We start from the raw sequence: 25437 nt of genomic DNA, 5'->3' as shown, positions 1-25437 counted from the left end.
GTGCAACATGCTATGCTTTTGATCTTTTCCCTTAGCACAGGCAAAGTCAGTTAAAAATAAATTGGAGATATGTCCATGGGACACAGATGATGCCCCAGCTTGCATATAACATTATAAAGGAACATAACTCAAGAACTGTAAAAGTGATGATACTCAAATTTGTACTTGATCTGAGTTTTGTGGTAATAAGCATTGTTTATAAGTTCCATAACATTTGGTTGAGGCAAACTTAAGTTAGAGAACAGAAACGAAAAATTCAGCATTTTTTCCATTTGTACAGGGGCATAACTCTTGAACAGCAAAAGGGACACCACCATAATTCGAATTTAAATCTGTGTTTTGTGGAATTTAGCATTGTGCATAAGTTTCATAACATTTGGTTGAGGCAAACTAAAGTTAGAGAACAGAAACGAATATTTCAGCAATTTTTCCATTTGTAAAGGGGCATGACTCTAGAACGGAAAAAGTGACACCACCAAAATTCAAACTTGATCTGTGTTTTGTGGTAATAAGCATTGTGTTTAAGTTTCATAACATTTGGTTCAGACAAACTTAAGTTTAGAGAATAGAAACCAATTTTGGGACGTACGGAAGGACAGACAAGGGTAAAACTTAATGCCCCCTCCACTACGGTGGGGCATAAAAACTTTTATCAATGTATGTATTACCGTCAGTTCATGGAATACATATCAAAAGTATGACATAATAATTTTTCATGTGTTCTGAACAAATGCATTGCTCCTGATTCCCTAATGGTTTAATACCTTGATTGGCTTCAATAACTTAAGTTCTAGTTCTAGAGAGTTTAAAACAGGATGGATAAAAAAAAACAATCAGCTGTTTCAATTTTCTTTTTTTGGAAACCGTGTGTCAAGTCAGCCAAACTTAATCTATGTCATCATGTAGTATTTTGATTTTTTTTTTTAAATGCAATATTGATTACTCACCTTTTATCTGAATAACAAAAATCAACAAACATGTTATTACAAAACTGTTACCCTTGTAGCATTCAAGCCTTCAAGTATAAATAAACTTTTGAGTATCAACAAGAGCGGTTAGTTATTGTAGATGATACCAATTTGAAAAAAAACAAGCATTCTGAGAGTATTGCATGGTAATACATAGTCCCCTACCGCTTAAAAATTCATTGTACTGGAACAAAATGCTAACTTGTTCTATAATTTGTCATGGTGTAAACTATACAACAAATACCATATCAATATCTTCAAGCATGACGAAAAAAAGTGTGGAAACTGATTATTTGAGTGAATTTTCTAAGTCCAAGGACCATAACTCTGCACAAAATCATTGGACCGGAAAAAAATTCAAACCTGATCTGTAACTTGTCATCATAAAACTCTATACCAATTATCAAATCAATATCTTCAAGCATGACGAAAAAAGTGTGGAAAACTGATTATTTGAGTGAATTTTCCAAGTCCAAGGACCATAACTCTGCACAAAATCATCAGACCGGAACACATTCAAAATTGACCTGTAAATTGTCATGATAAAACAATATACCAAATATCGAATCAATATCTTCAAGCACGAAGAAAAAAAGTGCGGAAAACTTATTTCCAGGTCTGACGGATGAACAGACAGACAGACGGAGTGCAAACCGAAAGTCCCCTTAGACTTTGTCGGTAGGGGACTAATAAGCCTAGGTCAGCCTACAGAAGACTCATCCACATTGTATTGCATGGTTTGAATCAACTTGTGCTGGTGTATTTGTTTTAACATTTGGACAGTTCACACCAATCTATCATCAAAATCATATATTTGTTTAAAATCACATTTTTATTAGGGTTTAAAACATACATTTTTTTTTTCAGTATAAAGATACTCATTTAACTTTCAAAGATACCCAAATATAGATTGATTTAGAATATTCTATGCAGTCACTACCAAAATAAAGAAAGATGACTAGTGGTAAAACACACCTGTTTTGGAGAACCAGCAGCCCAAAGACATGTACCATCATCCACTTTTGCAGGTGGAGGAGGTGGTTGTCCCCATCCAGGTGGCTGTGTTGGTGGTGGTGGCGGTGGTGGTGCTTGGTTCCAGTTTGGGGGATTGTTAGGTGGTTGGTTCCAATTTGTCGGTTTACCTCCTGGATTTCCCCAAAGCGCTGTACCATCATTTACTTCTTGTTTGCCAGCTTCTCCATACTGACCTGAACGTTCACTTGGCCAAGAACCAGTTTCTGTTTTCCCACCCCACTGACTTGAGGTTGTATCATTAGGATTTGTCCATGTGTTTGGATCCTTTGCCTGAGGATCCTCCCACTGAGCAGAATTTCCTGCTGGGGCACTTGTCCATGAACTGGTTTGTTGGGGTTCTTTTGTAGATTCCCAAATACCAGTTCCATTATTATTATTCCACATATTGCTGTTATTATTGTTTGGGTTTGCTGCTGCAGCAGGTTTTTCTGGATTTACTGTTGGTACTGTTGCTGGGAACTTTCTTTTTGCTTTTGGGGTGGTTTCCATTTCCCATGCTGTATCTTGACGAACTGGTTTCTGACCCCAACCATCATGACTATCGATGGCTACACGATAATCACTAGGAACATCTGACTGTGATATGCTTTGAGATTGTGCATTTTGATTTGACACTGGATTGGAGGGACTAGTAGAAAGGCCTTTACCGGCAGCCTGAGCCCATGACGTAGGTTGAGGTTGGAGACCTTGTGTTGAATCTGGTGGCCACTGTTGTTTTGTAGAAGCCATGGATGTTGGAACAGTGCTTTCACCCCAACTTGAAACACTATTTGCCGAAATCGGAGTGGGTGGAGGATTAACTGGCCATCCAACTTCGGACATCATTTCTGGTTTTTGATGAGCACTATTGCCATTGCCCTTACCTGCTATATCACTGGGTATAGTTCCGACTGCACCCCATGAATCACCTACAGGCTTGAACGCTGAAGTATTTGCACCATAAGAAGCCTGATTAGAGACGGAATGAGACGATTGCATACTTTCTGCTGCTGACTGCTGTATTTGCACTGAATTTTGTGGCCTATTCCCTCCCAGATTTTGTCCAAGTCCCTGGGGGAGGGTTCCAGGGACATTTCCCCAACCTCTAGAAGGATCACTAGAACCAGCTATACTAGTTATTCCTTGCATATTATTTGAAAGACTTTGAGGATATGAGGAGCCCCAAGTGGAGCTGTTCGGATTTGTATCCCAAGTGTTCGATTCAAGTCCATTGAGAGAGTTGCCCCAAAGGGCAGTGTGGTCCTGACTGGACGATGATATCACAGATCCTGATTTGGCGGAGGCACTATCTTCACCGTTGTCTGAAGTTGTTTCGGAATTGTCACCTCCAATGGAAGGCCAAGCCTCCTTGTCATTCCGATCTACAATAACACTTGGTTTCCAATCTCCTGCTGGTCCTTGCCATGAACTTAATTCAGCATTGGCAGCAGCTAGAGCACCTAAAAATGAATACAAAACAGTTTATGAACACTTCTACATCAATATGTGTCTTCCTTATATAGACATTATATATAATACAAAACTTTATCATGAAATGTTCAATTTGGTAATATGTAAACAGTTAACATCAGACACAGATAGACAAATATTTCACATCTGATAGATTATGAATCTATCTAAAACAGCTGGTATAAGAATGCAACTTATATATAAACCCTCTAGAGGCGAAAGAAACTTTTTTTTTTTAAACAACAAAAGAAACTTAACATTAAGCACACCACTCTTCTGTTTAAATGACTAACATCACTTGAAGTATCAAGGATTTTTTCCAATCAACCTTTTCAAAAATTAAACCTGGATTTAGCATTCAGAATAATCTGCACAATATATAATTTTCTTGATATATATATGTTCGCCATTTTCAAAGCAACAGTCAAATCCTCACATGATATATCATCAAACTTGTACATATGTATCTAACTGAGCTAATCAGTCCTTGCTCTTATTCCTAAAAGCTTCTGGGTAATTACAGAAGCAGTAGATACAATTTTAGTCTTTTTCTTTTACCAGAACAAACATTTTGTAATAATATTGAAAAAAAACTTTCATTGTACCACTCCTGCACATGACACTTTTAAACACTGATGAAAGTTATAAAAATATTTTTCAAATCCTAAGTATAGTATACACAGGGTGATTCTGTAAAAAAAATTTCCCTTACTCTTATAGAATGAACCACAGATTGCTGGTGAGCTAATGGGATAACAATCGGATATACAACATTTAATAGACCACGTATTGAATATGCAGTTTAATCACTCAAAATCACAAGCATTGACTTAGAAAAATGACTGATTCATTTTTACTGTAAATTTTGCTGATCATTGTCAACTGATTAAGTGCTGTTCAATTGAAACTAAAACGGAGGGCAGAAAAGCAAATTGAAAATGGTGAAAACCAACTACAGTTTTCAAATTTCACTTTCATTAAACTGTCCAAACAAAAATAAACACCCATCCAGAGTTATTTCCATGTGATGGGGCGTTTCTAGGATATTTGAAAGAGGGGGCCCGCCCCTGGCGTGCCTACCCTGTGTCCAATATATATTTCTATAGAAAATTCCATAAAATGATTGTCTTAGCTTGACTTTTCATGCACATATTTTAATCTTCTTTTTCTTTTCCTTTATAACCAAATTCTCTAATTTGAACATATGACTAAACCATTTTTTCTTAAAACCATCAGTGTCTTTGTGCAGTTCAATCTAAACATACAACTAAGAAAATTTATGGCACAGTTACCCATCCATCCACTGCCCACACCAGGTGGTCCTACACCCCATCCCCCATCATCTTCATCAACACCGGCTCCAGGAATGGGGCCACTGTTCCCCCATCCACTGTTCACTTGATTATTCATATTGACTGGTTTAGCAGCTGAAATTAAATGTTAAATTTGTTAATCATACTTAATGAGATTTCAACATCAAATCACAAAACCCAAGTATTCAACTTCAAAACAAGACAACTTCGTTGTTTTTGTTGTTGGGTTACTATCTCATTGACTTAAACCACAGTGACACACATTTTTTTTCATTTGAGAGATTGTGCAATAAAATATGGTCTTATCATTTAAATTTCATTTACTGAAAAAAGCTGCAAAAGTTAATTGCTTTTCATTCCCAAACAGAACCATATATTGATTAATATAAATATGCAATCTTTCTAGACTTAAGCAGGAAAAACTGTCTTTAAAAATGATCTAATTACTTTCTCTGTAAGATTTTTTTGGTAACCTAAATAGATTGGTAGGGCTGGAAAAGACTTATTCAGTCTACACCTACACTTCCCAACATGCTTTATAAGCTAATCTTACCTTGCTGCATTTTGTCCTTTGGCACAAATAAATCTTAAAACAATTCAAACTTCACTTAAAACAGCACTTTTTGTTCTGGATTAACCTAAAATAAATAAATATTATCAGCAATCTTTAGGCTTTTTGAAAAATAAAACTGAAACGTTTACATATTATTTATTTATTATGTCAAGTTATCAATCTTAAATGTATTGAACTATAAATGTTTTACTTTTCTCTGTTATACCCCCATCCCAAATAAAAGGTGAATAAACCACTTATTCTCCTTTATTTTTTGTCATTTCAAAATGTGTAAAAATATACGCAAATTTCATCCATGTGGTCTTATTAAATTTTTGTTGCTATTCTTTACAAATTTTGATATCCAAAATTATGAAATTCAGGGAGTATTTGTTGAAAAATTTCCTGTCTTGTGAATTGTTTATCACCACAAATGTAACCTCATCTCAAGACTTGTTTGAAATTAGCTTTGAGTTTAAGCCAAATTTACTTCTTATCAATTCAGCCAAGGATATAAATTTGTAATATAGGTTCAACATTTGTCATGAAAAAGTCTCCTAAAATAAATATGAAAGGTGTAATCCGACCACCATTTTATTTTCTAGTGGAGGTTGGGAAATACATATCCTAGCCTGGTAAGTATATAATTGTGTTTTAAATTGACAGTACATTTTCGCTCAAAATAAATGTCTAGCAACAGGTAATAAAATGCTTCGCTGGGGCGCAGCTTGATACGACCGCAGAGGTCGAACCCTGAACAGTTGGGGCAAGTATGGACACAAAATTCAAGCTTGATACAGCTATGACTTTGGATTGTCATTAAATATTTGACACAGCATAGGTTTCTGACACAGGATGAATGTGGTGTAAGAACTGGAAAAAATTTAATTTACCTATTATGGTGGAATCTCCATAAACTAAATTGTTTGTTAATTTCAATATATCAAAGAATATGTAGAATTCAATGTTTGATGTAATGTAATAAAGTTGAAATTTGGACCGTTTTTGTTCAATGTGGACCAATTTGGTAACATGTATAAATAATCAAAAATCTAAATACATGGGAGCCCATTTAAATACATCATAAAGGTATTACAATAGAAAGTGACATCATAGTCATGGCTAAAAATAAACAAAAATCCTTAATCAGCAACATTTAAAGTAATATCTAATAAAATGCTTCGCTGGGGCGCAGCTTGATACGACCGCAGAGGTCGAACCCTGAACAGTTGGGGCAAGTATGGACACAAAATTCAAGCTTGATACAGCTATGACTTTGGATTGTCATTAAATATTTGACACAGCATAGGTTTCTGACACAGGATGAATGTGGTGTAAGAACTGGAAAAAATTTAATTTACCTATTATGGTGGAATATCCATAAACTAAATTGTTTATTAATTTCAATATATCAAAGAATATGTAGAATTCAATGTTTGATGTAATGTAATAAAGTTGAAATTTGGACCGTTTTTGTTCAATGTGGACCAATTTGGTAACATGTATAAATAACCAAAAATCTAAATACATGGGAGCCCATTTAAATACATCATAAAGGTATTAAAATAGAAAGTGACATCATAGTCATGGCTAAAAATAAACAAAAATCCTTAATCAGCAACATTTAAAGTAATATCTAAAAATAAAATTCCTTTGTAACCATAAAAGCCCATTTAAATACATCATAAAGATATTAAAATAGAAAATGACATCATAGTCATGGCTAAACATAGCAAAAAACCCTTAATCAGCATCATTTAACAGTAATATCTAAAAATGGAAATTACATCATAAAGGTATTAAAATAGAAAATGACATCATAGTCATGGCTAAAAATAAACAAAATCCGTAATCAGCATCAGCAACATTTTATAGTAATATCTAAAAATAAAATTCCTTTGTAACCATAAAAGCCCATTTAAATACATCATAACAGATATTAAAATAGAAAATGACATCATAGTCATGGCTAAACATAGCAAAAACCTTAATCAGCATCATTTAACAGTAATATCTAAAAATAAAAATTTCTTTGCAACCATAAAAGTAAAATAGATAAAATGCTTCGCTGGGGCGCAGCTTGATACGACCGCAGAGGTCGAACCCTGAACAGTTGGGGCAAGTATGGACACAAAATTCAAGCTTGATACAGCTATGACTTTGGATTGTCATTACATATTTGACACAGCATAGGTTTCTGACACAGGATGAATGTGGTGTAAGAACTGGAAAAAATTTAATTTACCTATTATGGTGGAATATCCATAAACTAAATTGTTTGTTAATTACAATATATCAAAGAATATGTAGAATTCAATGTTTGATGTAATGTAATAAAGTTGAAATTTGGACCGTTTTTGTTCAATGTGGACCAATTTGGTAACATGTATAAATAATCAAAAATCTAAATACATGGGAGCCCATTTAAATACATCATTAAGGTATTAAAATAGAAAGTGACATCATAGTCATGGCTAAAAATAAACAAAAATCTTTAATCAGCAACATTTAAAGTAATATCTAAAAATAAAATTCCTTTGTAACCATAAAAGCCCATTTAAATACATCATAAAGATATTAAAATAGAAAATGACATCCTAGTCATGGCTAAACATAGCTAAAAACCCTTAATCAGCATCATTTAACAGTAATATCTAAAAATGGAAATTACATCATAAAGCTATTAAAATAGAAAATGACATCATAGTCATGGCTAAAAATAAACAAAATCCTTAATCAGCATCAGCAACATTTTATAGTAATATCTAAAAAAAAAATTCCTTTGTAACCATAAAAGCCCATTTAAATACATCATAACAGATATTAAAATAGAAAATGACATCATAGTCATGGCTAAACATAGCAAAAACCTTAATCAGCATCATTTAACAGTAATATCTAAAAATAAAAATTTCTTTGCAACCATAAAAGTAAAATAGAAAATGACATCATAATCATAGCTAAAAATAAACAAAATTTTTTTTTATTGGCAAACTTTAAATGGAGTTTATTATACTAAAACAATAAATTTGCAACCATAAACATGATAAAACCCCATTTAAACACATCATAAAAGTATTAAATAATTCAACTACATCATAAGGCTATAAAAATAGAAGATGACTTCATAGTCAAGGCTAAAGGTAAACAAAAAACCTTCATCAGCAAAATTTTATATTGGCAAATTTCCAATGAAGTTTATTACACTAAAATTGTTGGCAAATTTCCAATGCATTTATTAACAATAAAGTTATTGGCAAATTTCCAATTTACATAATTTAAAAGCAGTGTAGATGAGATATTTAAATGAGTTTGAATTACCAACCTTACACTGCTTTTAAATAATGTTCTTTACTCAATTATTTGTCTATTAAAATGGAAACCCTTGTTTTTTAACCTTTTTTCCCCTTATTCCTTAAACATTAGAGCCATAACCACCCCTTATTACTAAACGTTTTGGGCAATTACCACAACACTCAATTCCAGCTTTCCCTTTGTGAAATGGAACCTTGTAGTAAAATTTCAGAAAGATCCATACACTTACACACAAGTTATTGTCATGAAACTAGAAAAATGCTTGTTTTTTGCCCCCTTTTGGCCCCTTATTCCTAAAATTTTGAGGCAATTAACCCCAAAATCAATCCCAGCATTGACCCTTTGTGATATGGAATCTTGTGGTACAATGTCAAAGAGATCCATATGCTAACACACAAGTTATGTCTGGAAGTTACAAAAATGCTTATTTTCGGCCCCTTTTTGGCCCCTAATTCCTTAACTGTTGGTACCATAACCCCCAAAATCAATCCCCACCTTCCTATTGTGGTATTGAACCTTATGGTGAAATTTCATAGAGATCCATTCACTTAAACTAAAGTTAGAGTGCGAAAACCATTGTGTATTCGGACGACAACGACGCCGGACGACGACGACGACGCCAACGTCATACCAATATACGACCTCAAAATTTTTTTGCGGTCGTATAAAAATCTAAATACATGTTTAGATTCAGCATATCAAAGAACCTCATATATTCAATTTTTGCTAAAATCAAACAAAGTTTAATTTTGGACCCTTTGGACATTAATGTAGACCAATTTGAAAACTGGACCCAAAATTAAAAATCTAAATACACTGTTAGATTCGGCATAACAAATAAATAAATGTGATCAAAGATTTTACAAATCTAATGCGCCATACTGTGCAATTAAAGATTACTTCTTGAAATTTTTCAATATTTGAAATTTGAAAAAAAAATAATACTTGAAGAATAATTCTTTTTAATTTCTGAAATCTGAAATGAGAAAAAATTGGCCCCCCACAATTTCTTTTTATCCCCCCCCCCCCCCCCTTTTTCCCCCAAAAAAATTCTTTCCCTCAAGATATGGTCATAATCTCATTTCAAATTTCCAATGGAGTTGGCAACCATCATTACCCATTTAAATTTACCATAGTGCTAACTTAATCTATTTTATAATAGAATTAATAAAAATATAGTGTCAAATCTTTCATATGGATTTTTTTGTAAAAAAAAAAGATGAAAACATTTGCAGATATTTTTACTGGTCTTCCTTTATAAATATGCATTTCTTTAAACATAATTTAAAAGCAGTGTAAGGGAAGTAACCAAAACGTTGTATTTGGATTACCTCCCTTACATTGTTTTAGATTATCTTTATTGTTCATTAACCATTACTTTATACATAATTTAAAAGCAGTGTAAGGGAGATAATTTCAATGATGTATTTGATTTATCTCCCTTACACTGCTTTAAATTATGTTTTGTACTAAAGTATTTGTCCATTAACCAGGACAACCTTGTTTTTCCCCCTTTTTTGCCCCTAATTCCTAAACAGTTTGAGCCATAACCCCTCAAAGCAAATCCTAACCATCCCTTTGTGGTATGGAAACTTGTAGTATAATTTCAGAGAGATCCATACACCGTTCCACAGTTATTGTCTGGAAACTAGAAAATGCTCATTTTTGGCCCCTTTTTGGCCCCTAATTCCTTAACTGTTGGTACCATAACCCCCAAAATCAATCCCAACCTTCCTTTTGTGGTATTTAACCTTATGGTCAAATTTCAAAAAGATCCATTCACTTAAACTAAAGTTAGAGTGCGAAAACCAATATGTATTCGGACGACGACGCCGGACGACGACGACGACGACGACGACGCCGGACGACGACGACGACGACGACGACGACGCCAACGTCATACCAATATACGACCACAAAATTTTTTTGCGGTCGTATAAAAATGACATCATAATCATAGCTAAAAATAAACAAAAATTTTTTTTATTGGCAAATTTTAAATGGAGTTTATTATACTAAAACAATAAATTTGCAACCATAAACATGATAAAACCCCATTTAAACACATCATAAAAGTATTAAATAATTCAACTACATCATAAGGCTATAAAAATAGAAAATGACTTCATAGTCAAGGCTAAAGGTAAACAAAAAACCTTCATCAGCAAAATTTTATATTGGCAAATTTCCAATGAAGTTTATTACACTAAAATTGTTGGCAAATTTCCAATGCATTTATTAACAATAAAGTTATTGGCAAATTTCCAATTTACATAATTTAAAAGCAGTGTAGATGAGATATTTAAATGAGTTTGAATTACCAACCTTACACTGCTTTTAAATAATGTTCTTTACTCAATTATTTGTCTATTAAAATGGAAACCCTTGTTTTTTAACCTTTTTTCCCCTTATTCCTTAAACATTAGAGCCATAACCCCCCCCCCCCCCCCCCCCCCCCCACCAAAGCCAATTATTACTTTCCAATGTAACCTAAATTTCCAATATACATAATTTTAAATTTCAGTTCCTCATGATATATAACCGTATCATTATTATTTTCTTTCATATATAAATCTGAAACAACCATCTTTAAATGGAAAATTTTAAAGAAAAAAAAAGGAAAAAAAAAAATCCTACCCCCCACACATTTTTTCAACCCCCTTTTGATTCATCATCCCCCACCTCAATCACAACCTTCAATTTGTGGTATGGTACATTGCAATACAATTTCACAGAGATCCATACACTTGAACACAAGTTTTTGTTGCAAACTAAAAAAATCCTTATTTTCGACCAATATTTGGCCCCTTATTCATAAATGTTTGAGCAATTAACCCCAAAACTCAATTCCTACTTTCTCTTCGTGATAAAAAATAACTAACTTAAAATGTAAATTTTAAACAAAAAAAAAAGGAAAAAAAAAAATTACCCCTTTTTTGACCCCGCCCCCCTTATGATTCATCACCCCCACCCCCCTTTCCCCCCAAAACCAAGCTCAATAACAGCCTTGCCTTTGTGGTATGGTACCTTGTAATACAATTTTAGAGAGATCCATACACTTGAACACAAGTTATTGTCTAGAAACTAAAAAATGCTTATTTTAAACCCCTTTTTAGGCCCCTTATTACTAAACGTTTTGGGCAATTACCACAACACTCAATTCCAGCTTTCCCTTTGTGAAATGGAACCTTGTAGTAAAATTTCAGAAAGATCCATACACTTACACACAAGTTATTGTCATGAAACTAGAAAAATGCTTGTTTTTTGCCCCCTTTTGGCCCCTTATTCCTAAAATTTTGAGGCAATTAACCCCAAAATCAATCCCAGCATTGACCCTTAGTGATATGGAATCTTGTGGTACAATGTCAAAGAGATCCATATGCTAACACACAAGTTATGTCTGGAAGTTACAAAAATGCTTATTTTCGGCCCCTTTTTGGCCCCTAATTCCTTAACTGTTGGTACCATAACCCCTAAAATCAATCCCCACCTTCCTATTGTGGTATTGAACCTTATGGTAAAATTTCATAGAGATCCATTCACTTAAACTAAAGTTAGAGTGCGAAAACCATTGTGTATTCGGACGACGACGCCGGACGACGACGACGACGACGCCAATGTCATACCAATATACGACCTCAAAATTTTTTTGCGGTCGTATAAAAATAAAATTCCTTTGTAACCATAAAAGCCCATTTAAATACATCATAAAGATATTAAAATAGAAAATGACATCATAGTCATGGCTAAACATAGCAAAAAACCCTTAATCAGCATCATTTAACAGTAATATCTAAAAATGGAAATTACATCATAAAGGTATTAAAATAGAAAATGACATCATAGTCATGGCTAAAAATAAACAAAATCCTTAATCAGCATCAGCAACATTTTATAGTAATATCTAAAAATAAAATTCCTTTGTAACCATAAAAGCCCATTTAAATACATCATAACAGATATTAAAATAGAAAATGACATCATAGTCATGGCTAAACATAGCAAAAACCTTAATCAGCATCATTTAACAGTAATATCTAAAAATAAAAATTTCTTTGCAACCATAAAAGTAAAATAGAAAATGACATCATAATCATAGCTAAAAATAAACAAAATTTTTTTTTATTGGCAAATTTTAAATGGAGTTTATTATACTAAAACAATAAATTTGCAACCATAAACATGATAAAACCCCATTTAAACATATCATAAAAGTATTAAATAATTCTACTACATCATAAGGCTATAAAAATAGAAAATGACTTCATAGTCAAGGCTAAAGGTAAACAAAAAACCTTCATCAGCAAAATTTTATATTGGCAAATTTCCAATGAAGTTTATTACACTAAAATTATTGGCAACTTTCCAATGCATTTATTAACAATAAAGTTATTGGCAAATTTCCAATTTACATAATTTAAAAGCAGTGTAGATGAGATATTTAAATGAGTTTGAATTACCAACCTTACACTGCTTTTAAATAATGTTCTTTACTCAATTATTTGTCTATTAAAATGGAAACCCTTGTTTTTTAACCTTTTTTCCCCTTATTCCTTAAACATTAGAGCACACTAAAAAAATCCTTATTTTCGACCAATATTTGGCCCCTTATTCATAAATGTTTGAGCAGTTAACCCCAAAACTCAATTCCTACTTTCTCTTCGTGATAAAAAATAACTAACTTAAAATGTAAATTTTAAACAAAAAAAAAAGGAAAAAAAAAAATTACCCCTTTTTTGACCCCCGCCCCCCTTATGATTCATCACCCCCCACCCCCCTTTCCCCCCAAACCAAGCTCAATAACAGCCTTGCCTTTGTGGTATGGTACCTTGTAATACAATTTTAGAGAGATCCATACACTTGAACACAAGTTATTGTCTAGAAACTAAAAAATGCTTATTTTAAACCCCTTTTTAGGCCCCTTATTACTAAACGTTTTGGGCAATTACCACAACACTCAATTCCAGCTTTCCCTTTGTGAAATGGAACCTTGTAGTAAAATTTCAGAAAGATCCATACACTTACACACAAGTTATTGTCATGAAACTAGAATAAAATGCTTCGCTGGGGCGCAGCTTGATACGACCGCAGAGGTCGAACCCTGAACAGTTGGGGCAAGTATGGACACAAAATTCAAGCTTGATACAGCTATGACTTTGGATTGTCATTAAATATTTGACACAGCATAGGTTTCTGACACAGGATGAATGTGGTGTAAGAACTGGAAAAAATTTAATTTACCTATTATGGTGGAATATCCATAAACTAAATTGTTTATTAATTTCAATATATCAAAGAATATGTAGAATTCAATGTTTGATGTAATGTAATAAAGTTGAAATTTGGACCGTTTTTGTTCAATGTGGACCAATTTGGTAACATGTATAAATAACCAAAAATCTAAATACATGGGAGCCCATTTAAATACATCATAAAGGTATTAAAATAGAAAGTGACATCATAGTCATGGCTAAAAATAAACAAAAATCCTTAATCAGCAACATTTAAAGTAATATCTAAAAATAAAATTCCTTTGTAACCATAAAAGCCCATTTAAATACATCATAAAGATATTAAAATAGAAAATGACATCATAGTCATGGCTAAACATAGCAAAAAACCCTTAATCAGCATCATTTAACAGTAATATCTAAAAATGGAAATTACATCATAAAGGTATTAAAATAGAAAATGACATCATAGTCATGGCTAAAAATAAACAAAATCCGTAATCAGCATCAGCAACATTTTATAGTAATATCTAAAAATAAAATTCCTTTGTAACCATAAAAGCCCATTTAAATACATCATAACAGATATTAAAATAGAAAATGACATCATAGTCATGGCTAAACATAGCAAAAACCTTAATCAGCATCATTTAACAGTAATATCTAAAAATAAAAATTTCTTTGCAACCATAAAAGTAAAATAGAAAATGACATCATAATCATAGCTAAAAATAAACAAAAATTTTTTTTATTGGCAAATTTTAAATGGAGTTTATTATACTAAAACAATAAATTTGCAACCATAAACATGATAAAACCCCATTTAAACACATCATAAAAGTATTAAATAATTCAACTACATCATAAGGCTATAAAAATAGAAAATGACTTCATAGTCAAGGCTAAAGGTAAACAAAAAACCTTCATCAGCAAAATTTTATATTGGCAAATTTCCAATGAAGTTTATTACACTAAAATTGTTGGCAAATTTCCAATGCATTTATTAACAATAAAGTTATTGGCAAATTTCCAATTTACATAATTTAAAAGCAGTGTAGATGAGATATTTAAATGAGTTTGAATTACCAACCTTACACTGCTTTTAAATAATGTTCTTTACTCAATTATTTGTCTATTAAAATGGAAACCCTTGTTTTTTAACCTTTTTTCCCCTTATTCCTTAAACATTAGAGCCATAACCCCCCCCCCCCCCCCCCCCCCCCCACCAAAGCCAATTATTACTTTCCAATGTAACCTAAATTTCCAATATACATAATTTTAAATTTCAGTTCCTCATGATATATAACCGTATCATTATTATTTTCTTTCATATATAAATCTGAAACAACCATCTTTAAATGGAAAATTTTAAAGAAAAAAAAAGGAAAAAAAAAAATCCTACCCCCCACACATTTTTTCAACCCCCTTTTGATTCATCATCCCCCACCTCAATCACAACCTTCAATTTGTGGTATGGTACATTGCAATACAATTTCACAGAGATCCATACACTTGAACACAAGTTTTTGTTGCAAACTAAAAAAATCCTTATTTTCGACCAATATTTGGCCCCTTATTCATAAATGTTTGAGCAATTAACCCCAAAACTCAATTCCTACTTTCTCTTCGTGATAAAAAATAACTAACTTAAAATGTAAATTTTAAACAAAAAAAAAAGGAAAAAAAAAAATTACCCCTTTTTTGACCCCGCCCCCCTTATGATTCATCACCCCCACCCCCCTTTCCCCCCAAAACCAAGCTCAATAACAGCCTTGCCTTTGTGGTATGGTACCTTGTAATACAATTTTAGAGAGATCCATACACTTGAACACAAGTTATTGTCTAGAAACTAAAAAATGCTTATTTTAAACCCCTTTTTAGGCCCCTTATTACTAAACGTTTTGGGCAATTACCACAACACTCAATTCCAGCTTTCCCTTTGTGAAATGGAACCTTGTAGTAAAATTTCAGAAAGATCCATACACTTACACACAAGTTATTGTCATGAAACTAGAAAAATGCTTGTTTTTTGCCCCCTTTTGGCCCCTTATTCCTAAAATTTTGAGGCAATTAACCCCAAAATCAATCCCAGCATTGACCCTTAGTGATATGGAATCTTGTGGTACAATGTCAAAGAGATCCATATGCTAACACACAAGTTATGTCTGGAAGTTACAAAAATGCTTATTTTCGGCCCCTTTTTGGCCCCTAATTCCTTAACTGTTGGTACCATAACCCCTAAAATCAATCCCCACCTTCCTATTGTGGTATTGAACCTTATGGTAAAATTTCATAGAGATCCATTCACTTAAACTAAAGTTAGAGTGCGAAAACCATTGTGTATTCGGACGACGACGCCGGACGACGACGACGACGACGCCAATGTCATACCAATATACGACCTCAAAATTTTTTTGCGGTCGTATAAAAATAAAATTCCTTTGTAACCATAAAAGCCCATTTAAATACATCATAAAGATATTAAAATAGAAAATGACATCATAGTCATGGCTAAACATAGCAAAAAACCCTTAATCAGCATCATTTAACAGTAATATCTAAAAATGGAAATTACATCATAAAGGTATTAAAATAGAAAATGACATCATAGTCATGGCTAAAAATAAACAAAATCCTTAATCAGCATCAGCAACATTTTATAGTAATATCTAAAAATAAAATTCCTTTGTAACCATAAAAGCCCATTTAAATACATCATAACAGATATTAAAATAGAAAATGACATCATAGTCATGGCTAAACATAGCAAAAACCTTAATCAGCATCATTTAACAGTAATATCTAAAAATAAAAATTTCTTTGCAACCATAAAAGTAAAATAGAAAATGACATCATAATCATAGCTAAAAATAAACAAAATTTTTTTTTATTGGCAAATTTTAAATGGAGTTTATTATACTAAAACAATAAATTTGCAACCATAAACATGATAAAACCCCATTTAAACATATCATAAAAGTATTAAATAATTCTACTACATCATAAGGCTATAAAAATAGAAAATGACTTCATAGTCAAGGCTAAAGGTAAACAAAAAACCTTCATCAGCAAAATTTTATATTGGCAAATTTCCAATGAAGTTTATTACACTAAAATTATTGGCAACTTTCCAATGCATTTATTAACAATAAAGTTATTGGCAAATTTCCAATTTACATAATTTAAAAGCAGTGTAGATGAGATATTTAAATGAGTTTGAATTACCAACCTTACACTGCTTTTAAATAATGTTCTTTACTCAATTATTTGTCTATTAAAATGGAAACCCTTGTTTTTTAACCTTTTTTCCCCTTATTCCTTAAACATTAGAGCACACTAAAAAAATCCTTATTTTCGACCAATATTTGGCCCCTTATTCATAAATGTTTGAGCAGTTAACCCCAAAACTCAATTCCTACTTTCTCTTCGTGATAAAAAATAACTAACTTAAAATGTAAATTTTAAACAAAAAAAAAAGGAAAAAAAAAAATTACCCCTTTTTTGACCCCCGCCCCCCTTATGATTCATCACCCCCACCCCCCTTTCCCCCCAAACCAAGCTCAATAACAGCCTTGCCTTTGTGGTATGGTACCTTGTAATACAATTTTAGAGAGATCCATACACTTGAACACAAGTTATTGTCTAGAAACTAAATAAAATGCTTCGCTGGGGCGCAGCTTGATACGACCGCAGAGGTCGAACCCTGAACAGTTGGGGCAAGTATGGACACAACATTCAAGCTTGATACAGCTCTGAATTTGGATTGTTATTAAATATTTGACACAGCATAGGTTTCTGACACAGAAAGAATGAGGTCTAAGAACTTGATTTTTTTTTAATTTACCTATTATGGTCCAATGTCCAAAATCAAAATACATGGTTAGATTCAGCATATCAAAGAACCCCATATATTCAATTTTTGTTAAAATCAAACAAAGTTTAATTTTGGACCCCAACTTGGACCAACTTGAAAACTGGGCCCATAATCAAAAATCTAAACACATGTTTAGATTCAGCATATCAAAGAACCCCAAAAATTCAATTTTTGTTAAAATCAAACTAAGTTTAATTTTCGACCCTTTGGACCTTAATGTAGACCAATTTAAAAAACGGGACCCAAAATTAAAAATCTAAATACACAGTTAGATTTGGCATATCAAAGAACCCCAATAATTAAATTTTTGATGAAATCAAACAAAGTTTAATTTTGGACCCTTTTGACCTCAATATGAACCAATTTGATAGCGGGCCCACAAATAAAAAATCTAAATACATGGTAAGATTCAGCATATCAAAGAACCCCATATATTCAATTTTTGTTGAAATCAAACAAAGTTTAATTTTGGACCCCAATTTGGACCAACTTGAAAACTGGGCCAAAAATCTAAAATCTAAATACATGTTTAGATTCAGCATATCAAAGAACCCCATATATTCAATTTTTGTTGAAATCAAACAAAGTTTAATTTTGGACCCCAATTTGGACCAACTTGAAAACTGGGCCAAAAATCTAAAATCTAAATACATGTTTAGATTCAGCATATCAAAGAACCCCATATATTCAATTTTTGTTGAAATCAAACAAAGTTTAATTTTGGACCCCAACTTGGACCAACTTGAAAACTGGGCCCATAATCAAAATTCTAAACACATGTTTAGATTCAGCATATCAAAGAACCCCAAGAATTCAATTTTTGTTAAAATCAAACTAAGTTTAATTTTGGACCCTTTGGACCTTAATGTAGACCAATTTAAAAACGGGACCCAAAATTAAAAATCTAAATACACGGTTAGATTTTGGCATATCAAAGAACCCCAATAATTCAATTTTTGATGAAATCAAACAAAGTTTAATTTTGGACCCTTTTGACCTCAATATGAACCAATTTGATAGCGGGTCCACAAATAAAAAATCTAAATACATGGTTAGATTCAGCATATCAAAGAACCCCAAGAATTCAATTTTTGATGAAATCAAACAAAGTTTAATTTTGGGACCCTTTTGACCTCAATGTGGACAAAGTTGATAACGGGGCCCAAAAATCAAAAATCTAAATACATGGTTAGATTCAGCATATCAAAGAACCCCATATATTCAATTTTTGTTGAAATCAAACAAAGTTTAATTTTGGACCCCGATTTGGACCAACTTGAAAACTGGGCCCATAATCAAGAATCTAAATACACGGTTAGATTCGGCATATCAAAGAACCCCAATAATTCAATTTTTGTTAAAATCAAACTAAGTTTAATTTTGGACCCTTTTGACCTTAATGTAGACCAATTTAAAAACGGGGCCCAAAATCAAAAAACTTAATACACGGTTAGATTCAGCATATTAAAGAACCCCAAGAATTCAAGAATAAAACCCCATTGAAATTGATCAAGAAATTAGCAATTTATACGAAGTATCTTCTTTTGCACAATACTGTGCAATTGAATATTTCTTGCTATTGTGCAATACTGTACAATTGACAATTTCTTGCTATTGCAATATTGTGCTATTGGATATTTCTTGCTATTGCGCAATACTGTGCAATTGAAGATTTCTTGCTATTGCGCAATACTGTGCAATTGAAGATTTCTTGCAATTGTGCAATACTGTGCAATTGAAAATTTCTTGCTATTGCACAATACTTATTATATAATAATTTACACATCCTGTTTGGTGTGTAACTCCTACCATATCATTATTATTTGCTTTTAAATATTAATCAGAAATAACCAACTTAAAATGGAAAATTTTAAAAGAAAAAAAAAAGGAAAAAAAGAAAAAAAAAGAAAAAAAAAAATCCCCCCCCCAAATTTTTTGAACCCCCTTATGATTCATCACCCCCAAACTCAATCCCAGCCTTCCCTTTGTGGTATGGTACCTTGCAGTACAATTTCAGAGAGATCCATACACTTGAACACAAGTTATTGTCTGGAAACTAGAAAAATGCTTATTTTTGGCCCCTTTTTGGCCCCCAATTCCTAAACGTTTCAGGCAATTACCCCAAACTCAATTCCAGCTTTCCCTTGTGATATGGAACCTTGTAGTACAATTTCAGAAATATCCAAACACTTACACACAAGTTATTGTCATGAAACTAGAAAAATGCTTGTTTTTTGCCCCTTTTTTGGCCCCTAATTCCTAAAATTTTGAGGCAATTACCCCCAAAATCAATTACAGCCTTCCCTTTGTGATATGGAACCTTGTGGTACAATGTCAGAGAGATCCATACACTTACACACAAGTTATTGTCTGGAATTACAAAAATGCTTATTTTTGGCCCCTTTTTGGCCCATGATTCCTTAACTGTTGGTAACCATAACCCCCAAAATCAATCCCAACCTTTCTTTCGTGGTATTGAACCTTATGGTAAAATTTCATGGAGATCCATTCACTTAAACTAAAGTTAGAGTGCGAAAACCAATGTGTCTTCGGACGACGCCGGCGACGACGACGACGACGACGACGCCAACGTCATACCAATATACGACCAAAAAATTTTCAATTTTTGCGGTCGTATAAAAAATCTAAATACATGGTAAGATTCAGCATATCAAAGAACCCCATATATTCAATTTTGTTGAAATCAAACAAAGTTTAATTTTGGACCCCAATTTGGACCAACTTGAAAACTGGGCCAAAAATCTAAAATCTAAATACATGTTTAGATTTTGCATATCAAATAACCCCATATATTCAATTTTTGTTGAAATCAAACAAAGTTTAATTTTGGACCCCAACTTGGACCAACTTGAAAACTGGGCCCATAATCAAAAATCTAACACATGCTTAGATTCAGCATATCAAAGAACCCCAAGAATTCAATTTTTGTTAAAATCAAATTAAGTTTAATTTTGGACCCTTTGGACCTTAATGTAGACCAATTTAAAAAACGGGACCCCAAATTAAAAAATCTAATATACGGTTAGATTCGGCATATCAAAGAACCCCAATAATTCAATTTTTGATGAAATCAAACAAAGTTAAATTTTGGACCCTTTGGACCTCAATGTGGACCAATTTAAAAACGGGGCCCAAAATCCAAAAACTTAATACACGGTTAGATTCAGCATATTAAAGAACCCCAAGAATTCAAGAATAAAACCCCATTGAAATTGATCAAGAAATAAGCAATTTATACGAAGTAATTTCTTTTGCACAACACTGTGCAATTGAATATTTCTTGCTATTGCGCAATACTGTACAATTGACAATTTCTTGCTATTGCGCAATATTGTGCTATTGGATATTTCTTGCTATTGCGCAATACTGTGCAATTGAAGATTTCTTGCTATTGCGCAATACTGTGCAATTGAAGATTTCTTGCTATTGTGCAATACTGTGCAATTGAAAATTTCTTGCTATTGCACAATACTTATTATATAATAATTTACACATCCTGTTTGGTGTGTATCTCCTACCATATCATTATTATTTGCTTTTAAATATAAATCAGAAATAATCAACTTAAAATGGAAAATTTTAAAAGAAAAAAAAAAGGAAAAAAAGAAAAAAAAAAAAAAAAAAAATCTCCCCCCCCAAATTTTTTGAACCCCCTTATGATTCATCACCCCCAAATTCAATCCCAGCCTTCCCTTTGTGGTATGGTACCTTGCAGTACAATTTCAGAGAGATCCATACACTTGAACACAAGTTATTGTCTGGAAACTAGAAAAATGCTTATTTTTGGCCCCTTTTTGGCCCCCAATTCCTAAACGTTTCGGGCAATTACCCCCAAACTCAATTCCAGCTTTCCCTTTGTGATATGGAACCTTGTAGTACAATTTCAGAAATATCCAAACACTTACACACAAGTTATTGTCATGAAACTAGAAAAATGCTTGTTTTTTGCCCCTTTTTTGGCCCCTAATTCCTAAAATTTTGAGGCAATTACCCCCAAAATCAATTACAGCCTTCCCTTTGTGATATGGAACCTTGTGGTACAATGTCAGAGAGATCTATACACTTACACACAAGTTATTGTCTGAAAATTACAAAAATGCTTATTTTTGGCCCCTTTTTGGCCCCTAATTCCTTAACTGTTGGTACCATAACCCCCAAAATCAATCCCAACCTTCCTTTCGTGGTATTTAACCTTATGGTGAAATTTCATGGAGATCCATTCACTTAAACTAAAGTTAGAGTGCGAAAACCAATGTGTCTTCGGACGACGCCAGACGACGACGACGACGACGACGACGACGACGACGACGACGACGACGCCAACGTCATACCAATATACGACCAAAAAATTTTTAATTTTTGCGGTCGTATAAAAATGCTTATTTTAAACCCCTTTTTAGGCCCCTTATTACTAAACGTTTTGGGCAATTACCACAACACTCAATTCCAGCTTTCCCTTTGTGAAATGGAACCTTGTAGTAAAATTTCAGAAAGATCCATACACTTACACACAAGTTATTGTCATGAAACTAGAATAAAATGCTTCGCTGGGGCGCAGCTTGATACGACCGCAGAGGTCGAACCCTGAACAGTTGGGGCAAGTATGGACACAACATTCAAGCTTGATACAGCTCTGAATTTGGATTGTTATTAAATATTTGACACAGCATAGGTTTCTGACACAGAAAGAATGTGGTCTAAGAACTTGAATTTTTTTAATTTACCTATTATGGTCCAATGTCCAAAATCAAAATACATGGTTAGATTCAGCATATCAAAGAACCCCATATATTCAATTTTTGTTAAAATCAAACAAAGTTTAATTTTGGACCCCAACTTGGACAAACTTGAAAACTGGGCCCATAATCAAAAATCTAAACACATGTTTAGATTCAGCATATCAAAGAACCCCAATTCAATTTTTGCTAAAATCAAACTAAGTTTAATTTTGGACCCTTTGGACCTTAATGTAGACCAATTTAAAAAACGGGACTTAAAATTAAAAATCTAAATACACGGTTAGATTTGGAATATCAAAGAACCCCAATAATTCAATTTTTGATGAAATCAAACAAAGTTTAATTTTGGACCCTTTTGACCTCAATATGAACCAATTTGATAGCGGGGCCCACAAATAAAAAATCTAAATACATGGTTAGATTCAGCATATCAAAGAACCCCATATATTCAATTTTTGTTGAAATCAAAAAAAGTTTAATTTTGGACCCCAACTTGGACAAACTTGAAAACTGGGCCCATAATCAAAAATCTAAACACATGTTTAGATTCAGCATATCAAAGAACCCCAAGAATTCAATTTTTGTTAAAATCAAACTAAGTTTAATTTTGGACCCTTTGCACCTCAATGAAGACCAATTTAAAAAACAGGACCCAAATTAAAAATCTAAAAACACGGTTAGATTTGGCATATCAAAGAACCCCAATAATTCAATTTTCGATGAAATCAAACAAAGTTTAATTTTGGACCCTTTTGACCTCAATATGAACCAATTTGATAGCGGGGCCTATAAATAAAAAATCTAAATACATGGTTAGATTCAGCATATCAAAGAACCTCATATATTCAATCTTTGTTGAAATCAAACAAAGTTTAATTTTGGACCCCAATTTGGACCAACTTGAAAACTGGGCCCATAATCAAAAATCTAAATACATGTTTAGATTCAGCATATCAAAGAACCCCATATATTCAATTTTTGTTGAAATCAAACAAAGTTTAAATACTGGACCCTATCTTGGACCAACTTGAAAACTGGGCCCATAATCAAAAATCTAAACACGTTTAGATTCAGCAAATCAAAGAACCCCAAGAATTCAATTTTTGTCAAAATCAAACTAAGTTTAATTTTGGACCCTTTGGACCTCAATGTAGACCAATTTAAAAAACAGGACCCAAATTTAAAAACCTAAATACACGGTTAGATTTGGAATATCAAAGAACCCCAATAATTCAATTTTAGATGAAATCAAACAAAGTTTAATTTTGGACCCTTTTGACCTCAATATGAACCAATTAGATAACGGGGTCCACAAATAAAAAATCTAAATACATGGTTAGATTCAGCATATCAAAGAACCCCATATATTCAATTTTTGTTGAAATCAAACAAAGTTTAATTTTGGACCCCAATTTGGACCAACTTGAAAACTGGGCCAAAAATCAAAAATCTAAATACATGGTTAGATTCAGCATATCAAAGAACCTCATATATTCAATTTTTGCTAAAATCAAACAAAGTTTAATTTTGGACCCTTTGGACATTAATGTAGACCAATTTGAAAACTGGACCCAAAATTAAAAATCTAAATACACTGTTAGATTCGGCATAACAAATAAATAAATGTGATCAAAGATTTTACAAATCTAATGCGCCATACTGTGCAATTAAAGATTACTTCTTGAAATTTTTCAATATTTGAAATTTGAAAAAAAAATAATATTTGAAGAATAATTCTTTTTAATTTCTGAAATCTGAAATGAGAAAAAATTGGCCCCCCCACAATTTCTTTTTATCCCCCCCCCCCTTTTTCCCCCCAAAAAATTCTTTCCCTCAAGATATGGTCATAATCTCAATTCAAATTTCCAATGGAGTTGGCAACCATAATTACCCATTTAAATTTACCATAGTGCTAACTTAATCTATTTTATAATAGAATTAATAAAAATATAGTGTCTAATCTTTCATATGGATTTTTTTGTAAAAAAAAAAGATGAAAACATTTGCAGATATTTTTACTGGTCTTCCTTTATAAATATGCATTTCTTTAAACATAATTTAAAAGCAGTGTAAGGGAAGTAACCAAAACGTTATATTTGGATTACCTCCCTTACACTGTTTTAGATTATCTTTATTGTTCATTAACCATTACTTTATACATAATTTAAAAGCAGTGTAAGGGAGATAATTTCAATGATGTATTTGATTTATCTCCCTTACACTGCTTTAAATTATGTTTTGTACTAAAGTATTTGTCCATTAACCAGGACAACCTTGTTTTTCCCCCTTTTTTGCCCCTAATTCCTAAACGGTTTGAGCCATAACCCCCCAAAGCAAATCCTAACCATCCCTTTGTGGTATGGAAACTTGTAGTATAATTTCAGAGAGATCCATACACCGTTCCACAGTTATTGTCTGGAAACTAGAAAATGCTCATTTTTGGCCCCTTTTTGGCCCCTAATTCCTTAACTGTTGGTACCATAACCCCCAAAATCAATCCCAACCTTCCTTTTGTGGTATTTAACCTTATTGTCAAATTTCAAAAAGATCCATTCACTTAAACTAAAGTTAGAGTGCGAAAACCAATATGTATTCGGACGACGACGCCGACGACGCCAACGTCATACCAATATACGACCACAAAATTTTTTTGCGGTCGTATAAAAATGCTTGTTTTTTGCCCCCTTTTGGCCCCTTATTCCTAAAATTTTGAGGCAATTAACCCCAAAATCAATCCCAGCATTGACCCTTTGTGATATGGAATCTTGTGGTACAATGTCAAAGAGATCCATATGCTAACACACAAGTTATGTCTGGAAGTTACAAAAATGCTTATTTTCGGCCCCTTTATGGCCCCTAATTCCTTAACTGTTGGTACCATAACCCCCAAAATCAATCCCCACCTTCCTATTGTGGTATTGAACCTTATGGTAAAATTT

The 25437-nt window shown here is 32.7% G+C and overlaps 1 protein-coding gene and 1 long non-coding RNA gene across 4 annotated transcripts in view; one reads left to right on the top strand and one right to left on the bottom strand.

Annotated features, from left to right (window-relative positions):
* Positions 1-25437, bottom strand: part of LOC127708645 (trinucleotide repeat-containing gene 6C protein-like) — a 77584-nt gene that overhangs the window by 17179 nt on the left and 34968 nt on the right. For all 3 annotated transcript variants that reach the window (XM_052213687.1, XM_052213688.1, XM_052213689.1), the window contains 3 exons: positions 5319-5403; positions 4745-4879; positions 1944-3442 (listed from right to left, as the gene is read on the bottom strand). In XM_052213687.1, the coding sequence (XP_052069647.1) occupies positions 1944-3442; positions 4745-4879; positions 5319-5328 (1644 nt within the window). In that variant the 5' untranslated portion in view covers positions 5329-5403. The remainder of the gene's footprint in view (positions 1-1943; positions 3443-4744; positions 4880-5318; positions 5404-25437) is intronic.
* LOC127708759 (uncharacterized) lies at positions 6272-8755 on the top strand. The gene is made up of 2 exons (XR_007985365.1): positions 6272-6407; positions 6876-8755. It is a non-coding gene; the product is annotated as an uncharacterized LOC127708759 (long non-coding RNA).

The sequence above is a fragment of the Mytilus californianus genome, unplaced genomic scaffold (genome assembly GCF_021869535.1).
Source record: "Mytilus californianus isolate M0D057914Y unplaced genomic scaffold, xbMytCali1.0.p SCAF_7, whole genome shotgun sequence".
Classification (NCBI taxonomy): domain Eukaryota; kingdom Metazoa; phylum Mollusca; class Bivalvia; order Mytilida; family Mytilidae; genus Mytilus; species Mytilus californianus.
Note: the sequence above shows the minus strand (reverse complement) of the source record. Positions and strands in the feature narration are given on the sequence as shown.